Source organism: Drosophila mojavensis, unplaced genomic scaffold, assembly GCF_018153725.1.
Source record: "Drosophila mojavensis isolate 15081-1352.22 unplaced genomic scaffold, ASM1815372v1 contig_16, whole genome shotgun sequence".
In the NCBI taxonomy this organism is placed as follows: Eukaryota; Metazoa; Arthropoda; class Insecta; order Diptera; family Drosophilidae; genus Drosophila; species Drosophila mojavensis.
This window is the reverse complement of record NW_025318693.1, coordinates 1,204,724-1,217,704: the sequence shown is the minus strand read 5'-3', so window position 1 is coordinate 1,217,704 and position 12,981 is coordinate 1,204,724. Positions and strand designations below refer to the sequence as shown.

Genomic DNA, 12,981 nt, shown 5'->3' with positions numbered 1-12,981 from the left:
TCCCGAACGTAAACATCATCAATTACACAGCCCTCGAAAGGCAGCGACAACAACAACAACAACAACAGCAGAAGCAGGAGCAACAACAACAAGTCAAGAATCGTAGGTCGCTGTTGACGTTGTGCGTTGGTTGACAACAGGAACAGCCGAAGGCACAGCCACTGCTGCAACCACTCAGGTGAAATCAAATTCAAATTTAACGCCAACCAATCGACGCAGTCGCCGTTGCTGTTGCCATTGCAGCCTCTGCTACCAACGTCTCAGTGCCCACAGCCCTATGCCCGCTGCGCTGTCACTGCGCTGCCGCCTCGTTGCCGTTGTCGTCATTATTTGGACGCGTCGAGACTTGCGACTGTCGCGCTTAATGCGTGTGGATTGGACATGGACGTGAACGTGTAGGATTCGAATTGACATTATAAAAACTGGTTTGGTATTGGCAGTATATGTGTATAAACATACATACACACATACATATGTACATATATTGGTGGTTGAGCGTCCTACGCCTGCGCCTGCACCGACGCGTCGCGACGTTCCCGCCTCTGCTGCTGCCTCTATCTCTGCATTCGCCTCCTTGTTGTACCTGCTCACTTGACAGTGAGTCCTGTTGTTGTTATGCCTGTTATTGTTATTGTTGTGTTTGTAGTTGTTGTTGGTCGTGGTGCCTCTAGGAAATTATCCGTAACTAGCTGCTGCAACCCGGCAGCAAACAAATGGAAAATCGAAAAAGCAAGACAACTATAGTGCCCGACTAGAAGATGCCCTAAATTCCGCTTGACAGAATATATTTGACAATATTGATTTTTTAAATTCTGATCGAGCCATTTGGAAATTTTAGTTACATGCATACACACTTATATATGCAATCATACACATACAATAAATACATTCATATGTATGTATATTCTTATACATCAAATTTGAAGATTCAAGGGATATATTAAATTATGCCCAAATCGATAATAATTAATCGCGTTACCAGAAACATTTTATGGATTATTAAGAACCAATATAATTCCTATAGCACTCATAAGTCGATATTTGAGATCGAAGTAAACTGACAAAGGGACAGATCTAAAATACATATATACACTTGTAACTCCCCCTTCTGCCCGTTACATACATTTACAAAAACCAATATACCCTCCATTTCCATATTTAGTGATTGCATGTGTATAAAAAGCGCGCCAAATGAGAAACACATATGTATGTATATGCAAACACACACAGTGACTGACGTCACAATAGGTTGTCACAATAGATACTCTGTCTTATATTGTATATATACATAGTTAATGTGCAGTGATTGCAACGCAATAGTCTATTGTGCACTAAATATATGAAATTATAGTAATTGGGTATGTACTCTATCACAATTACGAGGGTAAATAAGAGATAGTTATACAAAAATTAATTCTAATAAAATAATCATGTTTGACTTCAGATTTTGATGATGTTATTTGAATATAGAATATAAATAGACACTTGAAATATTCTTAAAGCTCAAATGCAAATTATTTTTACTGTGCAAAGTTCTTTCGTTTATTCTTACATAATAAATATAATATGAATTTCAAATTTTAAGAATTTGTGGTTTTTTCCCTATATGTACCTTTATATATAAATATATATATAAGTAAAGTATATTATATATTTAAATTTAGTATATTAATCAATTTGGTTCTAAATGCACTATCTTAAAAAAAAAATCATAGCTTTATAATGACATCCCCATTATAACCTTGCCATAACAAACGTCTCTACAAGAAAATATCCAACGTCCGAAATATATCTCCCGGTTTTGAAGTAGTGAATGAGATAAACTCGCTTGCAATAAAGTTGAGGTATAGCGGGGACTTTGAAATCTAAATAATTATATATATTCAACGAGAGCTTGTCTGGTACATATGGAAATGCCAGCTCAAATAGTATACAAAGTACAGGGTTTCTACTTCAAACATATATGTAATAAAACCAATGCCTTTTCCAATTTCCAAGGCTCTCAATTTCGATATGTCATTTCATATTTATATATGTATGTAGCCCTTATATTCTAAATTAAGAAAATAGCAACGATAATATAATCCGTTTCTACTTCACAGATATATCAAAATAAATAGTTTCTTTCGATTCGCAACGGTCTTAGTAATATGAGTATACCATTATGCGTTATCATTTCTATCGTATATTATATAAGCTATAAGCTTCATTAAACATACGACAATTTTATTTTTAGTCATACGTACAATTACATATGTATATATCACTTTTTCTTATCAAATTTTGGACACTCGAGCACTTTTTGCCCCTTTCACATTGTATTCCAACGATTGTCTTCATTGCCTATTTTATATATTTGCTATTATTACTGATAAATAAATAATAAACAATTGATGAGCTTATAATATTTAATACTCAAGTTTATATCGTTTCGGGAAAAAAGGAATTAAAGTGTGCTTGAATTACACTTTGAAAGTTGTTTTAAGTCCTTACCCGAAAACGTTACATAAAGTTTGTAAAAACAAAATTTTAGCACGTGTTTATTAATTTGGATAAATGTGTAAAGTTCTCATATTTCAGCTGCAGCCCAAAAAGAAAGAAACAAAATTGTACTTAAGATCTTAACTTAACGGATCATCAGGAATCGATCATCTGGCGAGGCCTCATTGCACATACATACATACATATGCTTGTATGTATATGTTGCCTCCCCCAATTTGATATTGATGTACGCATATGTAGTCAAATTACGTTGCCTGGAAATGCCATCACTTGGGCAGCTATACGCATATTCATTTACCGTATTGCCAGATCCGATACCCTGACCGTATACCCATATGGCAGCCGCAGCAGCAGCAATTAACTCAAAATGTCATTAACCAGCGTCGTAGGTGAGAGACGCTCCCACCAGGCACAGACTGACATCTGACAGGCATCAAGCAGACATGGCCACAGTCCCAGGCACAGGCACAGACTGAGGCACAGATCACCCCAGACAGGGTTCTTCTCGCTTTAGCTCCGCTGGGCTCTACACTGCTCTGCTCAGCATCAGCGTCAGCATAGTAGAAACGAGTCAAAAACGCCCTCGCTGCCAGCGAATGGCTTGGCCCTCTGTATTATATTCTCTGACGTTCCACCTTGGCATTAAACGCTTGATTAAATTTCACTACAAAATGGGCTGGACAGTACTATGGGCTGTGTGTGCATATAAACATATACAACCCATACATACATATATAGGCATACGTGTGAGTGCATATCGGAAAAAGGTCATATCTCGTATCGACCATATGTTGTTTATATGCAACTTTGCCTAAAGAGATATTCATATTCTGACTGTCATGGCCAGCGCTAAGACACTTCACATAGATAGTCAGTTAGAAAGCACAGATCATCACATATATACACATGTATACATGCATATACTTATATGTTGTTGTTGTTGTTTTTTTTCCTCATTTTCTACATATCATTTCCCATCCGGCAGCAGCTTATGAGGGAAGCCTAAAAAGTGCGCCAGCAGCGGAACGTGGTGAGAAAATGTTTTGCATTATTTACAATTTTGCTTCTTTCTTTTTTTTTTTTTTTTTTTTGTATTTTACTGCTAACGTTGTCGGCTTTGGCTGTGCATCTGGCTCGGCCTTTGGCCCTGGTTCTGGCTCTGGTTCTGGTTCTGTCTCACTTTAGCAGGACATCCGTCATCCCGTCAGTTGTAGTCCGTTGCGCTTGCTTTGGTTTTTGGTTTTATCGCTTCGCTTCCTGCCGCGTCGCTGAACCTGTTGCTCTCATTAACAAATTGTCAGGTGTGCTAGCGTCAGCGTCAACGTCAACGTCAGCGCTGCCATCGACGCTGCAGTTATTCGTCATGCTTTGCTTAATGAGCACAGAGGATGGCGACGGTGGCGGATAGACGGCTTTACGACCAAGCAGAACATGTTTGCAATTCAACTGTAAAACCATTTAAACGGAAAGTTTGTGTGCTCCCTCTCGCTCACTCCTCTCTCTCTCTCTCTCTCTCTCTCTCTCTCGGTCACACACTCTCTCCACATCTTGCATTCTTCATTTAGTTCTATACTCCCCCCAAACTCCCTCCCTCTCCCTCTCTCTCTCCGTCTCTCTTCCTGCCCCACTCGCACCGCTTTCTGTTTACCTGCTTGTAAACAAACGTTGCTTTAATCAATTCGTAAAAATTCTCAAGCTTCAAGTGATAACAAACAAAGGCGAGACGCAATGAAAGAAGGGCCCAGTCTCTGTCTCAGTCTCAGTGTCAGATTCCGACTCAAACTCAGTCCTCAAGTCCGATCCCAGTTCCAATAACCAGCATCAGGCATCATCTGACAACGGGCTGTATCTGCCTGTTTATTTTCTCACAAAGGCGGTAAAACAAATACAATTTGACTTTGGGAATCGATTTTGAAAACCTAATCGAATTGAGCATCCGCGCCAGCAACAGCAGAACCAGAAGCAGCAGCACTGTCTTTAATTATACCCTTTCAAAGTGGACAAAACGAATGTTAGATTTATTTTGCTCGTTTAGCATTATTTAGTACAAATTTGACTTTACTTGTGTATGCAATCATGCAAGTGGATAAAATTATCGTATCTAAAGTTAAAGTTATTAAAAATCTAAGCTAAGAAATTGTGTATATATTAAAAGAAAAGTTTGAGAACATCAAGTTAACTTAATTGTCTGAATAAGGATTCTGATTTTATGCTCAGAGCTCGATGAAAAAGAGAGCATAAGAGATAGAAGGAAGAATGAGATACATGAGAGAGAGAGAATGTGATAAGGAAAGACAGGGAGAGAGAGAGACAGAGATATTTATATATATATATATAAAATATGATAAGGAAAGACAGAGAAAGAGAGATATAGTGATTTCGAAAGTACAAGAGGAAGAGGGAAGGAGAGAGGTAGAGAGAAAGTGATCAAGAGAGTAAAAGGGAAAGAGAGAAAATGTGAGTAAGAGAGTGAGATAGAGAGCATACAGCAATCGACTTATTGCCAACTTTTTTCGTATCGCCCCACCCAGAAGTCAGTTTTGGATCTCTGACAGCGTATCGATGCTTGAGAGTGCGCCGACTCCAGCATCTTTAGCGTTGTGATATATCCAAATTGAGCGCAAGCAAATGCCGCCTCATAGCTATGTAGGGGTTGCATCTTTTGCCTCCGTAAATAGCTGAAGCGACGCAGCCAAGTGTGGCATTTTATGCAACACACGCCAAATGGCTGAAGCCGTCTTTGGGCTGCAGCCATTTGGCCTGGCCCCAATGGATCACAGTGCAGCCAGACAGACAGACGGACAGACAGAGAGACGGAGCTCATCATTTGCATGGACTGCCACACTGCTGTTGTTGTTGTTGTTCTTGTTGTTGCTGATGTTGTTTATGCGAACGCATGGGGCATGTCTCCCGCAACTCTAATGACTTCAATGCCTGCTGCGACTGCAACTGCGTCCGTCTGTCAGCTTTTCCAAGGCACACAATGAAAATCATTTTCCTGTTCCCCCCACCGACTGAGTTGTTTTTCATTGTATTTTGTTCAAATTCTTTATATATGTACATACAATACATGCAACCTCTGCCCTGCGCCTCGAGCCCCAGGCCGCCAACTCCAAACTCCAAGCCCCAATGCCCCTGTGTCCCTGATGCTATTTCTGACGCATTTCTTTGCCACTGCCACTGCCACGTTCAACGTAATGAAAATCCATATGATGTCGATGACTTTTTTGTTTTTCTATGGCTCCGACAACGTCACAGGGCTTCGATGAACCTCTCGCTTAAACATACACATCGGCATATTCAAATGTGCATGTGCCACACACTCTTGTTGTTGGTATTTCTGGTTTATTGTGAATGTTCTCTAATCTCCAAATGTCGTTGAACTTTTTCCTTTATGATTATTTTTTTTCGCTGTTTCTGTTGTTGTTCTTGTTGTTATTGTTGTTGTTGGCATTGCGCACAACTTTATTATTATTGTCATTATTCCAGAGCATTTTCCGCATATTGTTGTTGCTTCTGCCGCTGCCGCTGCCGCTGCCGCTGCCTCTGCCTCTGCCTCTGCCTCTGCCTATTTGCAGATTCTACTCATATTATCTGCCTACCCCACCTCGCTCAGCTCTTGTCTCGTATTTTATGTCATAGTAGAAAAACAACCACAACAACAACTGATGACAACGATAACAGCAACAACAACAAAAACAACAACAACGAGAGCTGCACACGTGCATTCTGCTGCTGCCGCTGCTGCTGCTGCTGCGTCTCTGCAATTATTTCCAATTTAGCAATACAACACTGGCTCCAGCAGATACCTCAGCCTGCCCCGCCGCAGCGTCAGCTCCCGGGCAACGGCTCGAGCTGCGAGCTGCTCCTATTGTCTTTTCTGTGGCAGTTCATTGGCCGCCAGTTGATGGAGCTCCAGCTGCAGCAGCATCACGGCTGGGGTCAGGCTTGCTTCATGCAATTACTTCATGTACTTGGGCTACAATAACACGGACGCGATGAGTAGTGGAAAGTCGAGAGTTGGGCATCAGGCAACGGGCATCGGGCAATCGGGCACTGGACGAACTGTACGTAAACTGGTTGCAGTTGCAGGATGCTGTACTGGACTAGAGAGAAGTAGAGACTGCTGCATGAAACTCTACTATCTATCTATCTATGGCTGGGGCTAGGCGAAGCTAGGCTAGGCTTGGCTTGGCTTCCATTGCCTTTCCATTGGGAAAACCTGTTATGGGGCAAGGCTTGTTGCACGCCTGCTTGCCACAGCGTTGTCAGCGGCAATGATCATGCCAGGAGCAGCAACAACAGCCAGCCAGCCTAGACCTGTTGCTGATTGTTGTTGCTGTTGTTGTTGTTTTTGTTGCTGTTGTTGTCGTTCTGGCTTGTTGTGGCAGCAACTTAAAGGCTATTGACTTTGTTTTTCTATTGCCAGTCTTTGGGCACACAACACTTCCTCCTCCAGCTGGATATTGCCGTTTGCGTTAGTTCATTGAACCGCGTCACATTCTAATGTCCAGCAAACGTGTTTGGCAGCTTGCAGCAGTGGGAGTGCAGTGCCTTCGTAACACCAGCATAGACAAAGGTAACAACAACAACGACAACAACAGCAACAGCAAGAACAAAGCCAATCAACATCAGCAGCAACAAAAAGACCTTTCTAAGTAACTTGATATTTAAATGTATTTCATATGCTAAAATAAAATTGATTCTGGCATTTAGACGTTTTCTTTTTAGACAATTTCTGTTCTTATATGGCTAGCAAGGACATCTAATTGATTCAGAACAATTATAAAAGATCTGTCTATCTGGCAGATTAAATAATCTAGGGTTTATTTAGAATATATATTGCTCGCATAGAATAGGAACAAATATTTCATAAAAAAAATAAAAAGAAAATATATTATATATATATTAAGGCATATATTACATATGACGATTAGTAAAGAATTTTTTCTTTTAATTAATTTTTTAAATCTACTTTTAGTTTTTCAGTTGCTATAGCAATATGCAAATATACTAGTTATTTACACCTTAAAAAAAACTTGTTTTTACCTATTACAAATCCTATTTTATAGTAAGCCGATCAGGCATATTCAAACATACAAATATTTCACAACTGTGGAACCTGCTTGCATAATTCCAAGCAGATAAATAGACTTAATTTTGGGCGTGGCTATATTGGCTCAGCTGTTGATACGGATTGACAACTTATACAGTCCAATAAAATGATTCTATTAGAATATGTCCGACTCGAATGAAACGTGTGGGTTCTCGCGTGCCGGCCTTGCCAGGCGCATCAGACACCTCCCGATTAGGAAACAATAATAGTTTACCTCTTTATCAAAAATAATTTCAATTGAAATCTTATCAGTATTTGCTAAAATAATGACATATTGAGACGTTATTTGATTTGCCTGATTAAATCCAAATTCATTCAATCAAATTGAAAGTCCAAGTCCAGCAAGCGTTTGAAATTTCTACAATTGTCAAGAGCATTTGCTCCAATGTGCGCACAATATGCAGCGAGGGGAGATCAGGCGCAGCCGTGGTCAATGAGCACTCTTGGCCTGTCCATCAGCGAATGGGCAGGCTCTACTCATATCGCGATGAACTGCGTCTCTGTCTCCGCTTCCGTCTGTCTCTCCGTCACCAGCTCCGGCTTCGGCTAATCAGTCAGCAAGGCACTCAGCGAAGCGTGAAACGCAATTGCTGATATCTAGACACATTCAATTAATAAAATCAACAGCAACAACTGTGCCCACATCCATGGCCCTTCAATACTGGTGCCTGCCCTGTCAGTGGTCAGGACAACGGGACATTGGGACATGCGACCGACATATAGGGCAAGCATTTCTATATTTTGCTCAGCCAGTCAACGCCTGGCCATGCACCAGTACAAGCCAGCGATTGATGGCGTGGAGCTCTGGTCGCGCCGAGTTTTGCTGGCGCTTTACCAAGCGGCTCGCGGCCTGTCGCTGCTCTCCAGCTCGCTGGGTGTGGAGCGGGAGCAACTGCAGCTGAGACCGCCGCGCCAACAGTGCAACCGACTCTTGATCATACTCTGGCGCGCCATCTTGGTTAGCATCTACTGGCACATGATTCCGGAAATCTTCAACACAGTGAAAAGTACACAGACCTATGCTGCTCTAATTGTCCTGCTGCAGTCCAGCTCTGTGAGCCTCTTTGCCGTCGGCTCGTTCATAATGCAGGTGCGTGCCGAGTCCAGATTTACGGCCGTGTTGAATCATTATATTTCACTCTATGGACGCATCTGTGTCCTAACCGGAGCCGAACATCTCTTTACGCTCAAGTTCCCCATTCTCTATGCCCTGAAGCTGATTCTAACGCTCTGCGGCTTTCTCTACGAGCTGCCACAGCTGCTACCTCTGCGATATATTCTGCACATGGATGTGGGTCACGTGATCGGCGGTCTAATTGCGATTTATTTGTGGCTAGGCACCATTTTTCTGCTGGATGCGTGCTTCCTCGGCTTCTTCGTATCCGGCGTACTCTATGAGCACATGGGTTCACATATTGCGATCATGCTGCAGCAGATGCGTTCCGTGGATATGGATGGCCAGGAACAGTCATCGGATGATGAATCCGAACCGTATCTCAATTCATATGAGAATATAAGTCCGATGCCGTCAAGACTGAGTCACTATAGACGTATGTGTTTGCTGTGCGATCGGGCCGACGAGCTGGACGCCTGTGGCGTAATCTATAGTGAGCTTTATAGAGTAACACTTTCGTTTCGCGACATTTTCCAGTGGCAAATCTTATTCTACATATACTACAATCTAATTGTTTTGCTAATAATGCTGTACGAGTATATAGTCAACTATTTGGAGGGCACCCAGGGCGAAATGGTGCCCGTGGTGATGACCTGCATTAAGATGGCCAACATTGTGCTATTGATCATGTGCGCGGATTACATGATCAAGAAATCGGAAATGCCACAGTTATTGCCATTGGACATTGTGTGCACCGACATAGATCAGCGGTGGGACAAGAGCGTGAGTTGAAATATTGCTAAAAAATGACATTGAAAATCGATGATAGAATATTCCCTAATAGGTGGAATCGTTTTTGAATCAGCTGCGAGCCCAACAACTGGAAGTAAAAGTCGTGGGCATACTTCAGCTTGATAATAGATTCATACCAACAATATTATCGGCCATTGTAACATATCTTTTCATATTAATACAATTTGCTTTCACGGGCGGCTTTGAAGTAGCCGAAGAAATCGCCAGATTGAATATAACAAGTTGAGAACCGAAAATGAATTATTTACAATATAATACTTTATTTAAAAATAATATTTTATATAGCATTTTGTGAAAACATTTTCTTTATTAATTGTTTTCTTGACAATCACATAGAAATGCCATATGCTATAGAGCGTTGATATGACCTGGAAATAAATGGATCAAGAGAGAGCCGGGGAGATGGACAACGAATGAGAGAGTATAATATAGAATATAGCATAGAATACAAAAATTTGTCATTAAAGAAGCATGTCTTATAGGAAATAAAACATTATGCATAAGTTACTAAGCTAACATTATTATAGAGCATACCTTCTCTTAGATTAATTTTCCTATGTTGATGGCATATCCTCCTTCTTTCCCTATATTCTTTGATATTCTTACAAAGCTATAAATGAAACCCCTTTTCATATACATTTGCAATGGGTATAAAGCATGAAACAGCTGTGAGTCAACCCCCAATAAAAAATCAATCATAATGATATAATTTTTAAATGGAATTTATGGATCGGAGAAAGGGTTTATTTAATTTTTATTATATATGAAACTCATGCTCAGCGAGGCCAGATGGTTCCACGTTACATTGAAGCCACATATTTGCTCTTGGTTTTGGGCTGTGGTTTTATTAGATCTTCTGCGGTTAGTTCACGCATGTGTTTGTAGGTCCCCAATTTCTTGTGCCTCTTTCACTGAACTTTTTTTTCAAATTTATGTTGGCCATATTATCGTTCATTATATTGTGCCCCATTATACGTACCAGCTGATACAATTCGGAGATGGGTGGTGCTAAGAAGTTGGTGCTCGTTAGGCAGCAGCATAACAATGACCCGACGAACGAATTCGGAGCTAACACGGTGTAATTATCATAGCTATGTCTGGCCCCTTAGTTCCTCTTCCGCCCACCACGCCCGCCCCAATTATCAACATCGTCATCTACAAAAGCGTCTTTGTCTTTGATTATTTTTGGGCGCCAGCCGAGCGTAACGCGCTTATCACGCCTATTATGAAGATACACGCTGTTCAAGTACATATATTGTTTATATATATATACATATATATATATATATATACGCGATCGTTGAGGTTCAGCTGAACCTGAACTCAGCACCGTTTTTGACCTGTGTGCGTTCGGTGTGTGATTCGCTTGGCAAAATACTCATGCACTGAACAAAGCAAACAAAACGGCAAAAAAAAAAAAAAAAACAGAGAAAACAAAGCGAAACCAGCGTAATACTATAGCATAGCAAGTCGAAAATGCAATACCCTCTAATGCACATTGCAATGTTTTCAGATGTTCAAAAGAGCTATACCATATGAGCTATACCATATAGATATAGTTCGAATAAAGATCTTGAAAAGTTCTTTTGAAGATCTAACGCTGATCGTAGTATACTAACTATATTACACCAAGTTCTACGATGCCTCTGTGAGAATATCGACATCGATCTCTATATTTATATATGTCTAGGCATGCGGGAGTTTCGCTTCAACTTCTGAACTTCTTATTCAAATTGAATCGTTACCAATCTCATAGCCGACTGATAATACCTAGTCTATGTCTGCAGGAAAATAAAGAACTGAAACTCGCCTACATTGCAACAGAATTAATTTGTTATTTTTATTTTTTTTTTTTGTTTTTATTTTTTTTTTTGGTCGGCTGCACACGCTGGCGAACAATGTTGGCAACAGAGCTCCCAATTCTTCCTGACAGGGCGCATTCAAATTTGTTTTTGCCCATTTGGAGCTGCTGGCCAAAAGGCCAAGCAAGCCATGCATATTTCCGGCCAGTCGCCCATTCCCGTCCAGTCCAGCCGCCCCATTAGCCAGCTTCGATTTCCTGCCTCAACCGGGCATTCCAAGTATTTGCCATGTACTTAATTAGCTCAACTCCCCGTCGGCTGGGTGTCTTTCAAACCACTTGGTACACCCTGTGCCCTAGGGTGTGTGTGTGTGTGTGTGTGAGTGTGTAAGGGCACATGTGCGGCCAGGGGGTTAGCGATTTAGCTTATGATGAAACAGCTTGAGGAGTCCAAGAGTAACTACTGCTGCATTGTTGTTCGCATGCCGGCGCTGCAGTTGAAAGATGCCGCACACTCCAAATGGCCCCCATGCTAAGGGCACACACAGCTCCCATGTTCCGCGTACAGCCGCTACAGTGCCACTGTGTGTGTATATTGTGGTTTGGTGGGGCGGCTGCGGTTATATATTTACAGGCATGCGTAAGAATCGTGTGTAACTAGCGGCACATTCTGAGCTAATTAAATCCACATTCTATGCAATTGCTGGCCACACACTTGCTTATCAGCTGAAGCGAAAGCTCCACGATGAACATTTTGACCTCTGGTCGTGGTCTGCAAGACTATAACTGCCAACCTTTTATACGATAAGTATAAATTTGGAACATGAACATTATTAATCAGAATCAGGTAATAATTAACGAGCAATTAGATTAGGATGTCGCTATAAATTGCACATAATTTGTAGACAACTGTTCAATATCGGAGACGATGGCAATTAGATTACGAAGCCGCTATAAACAATAGATAATTTATAGGCGAGCACCCACCATGAGTAGAGACGATTGCGTCCTACGCTAAAATTGATACGCTTCATTATGATTGAGAAACAACTTTCACTGCCGAATGACTAGAAACAAAATAGAAACAGACAATCGTGATCAGAGCAAGTGCTGATCGGTTATTGAGATCGTGTGCTCGTAACGTGACACAGACAAACAATTTTATTTGTCATCCCAAACATATACAGACACACACACATACACACACAAACATTCTGAATTCTCAGTTTTTGGAACGTGACTACGAGGCAACCAGTCGATAAACAAACGTGCCAGAATATTGTTTGAACTTAATATAGAGCAAGAACATACAGTAGTCATCTATACTATAGACGACTGAATACTATAGACGACTATATACGTACAGTCTGAGGTATACGTAACACAAATCGAGTTTCAACACCATCTTATAAACATAACAAATTCTCCTCATATGCTTGTTGCGGCATTTGCAAAGTGCATGCTAAATCAAGTGGGCTAGGTATATAAATAAAGAGAGAGAGAGAGAGAGAAAACATGCTATGAGTATATTAAAAACAGAAACAATATAACAACACACCCCCTTCCAGCCTTTTTGCGTCAACAAGCCAACAACAGCAAATGCCAATACTCGCTTTGGCCTAAATAAACAAGGCG

General features: G+C 41.0%; 1 protein-coding gene across 1 annotated transcript; it reads left to right on the top strand.

The window, feature by feature from the left end:
- Nucleotides 1-7,583: 7,583 nt before the first annotated feature.
- Nucleotides 7,584-10,165, top strand: LOC6573772 (gustatory receptor for bitter taste 93a). The gene is made up of 2 exons (XM_044007416.1): nucleotides 7,584-9,515; nucleotides 9,577-10,165. The coding sequence occupies exons 1-2, from the start codon at nucleotides 8,325-8,327 to the stop codon at nucleotides 9,769-9,771; spliced, it is 1,386 nt and encodes a 461-aa protein (XP_043863351.1). The 5' UTR covers nucleotides 7,584-8,324; the 3' UTR covers nucleotides 9,772-10,165.
- The last annotated feature ends 2,816 nt before the right edge of the window (nucleotides 10,166-12,981 follow it).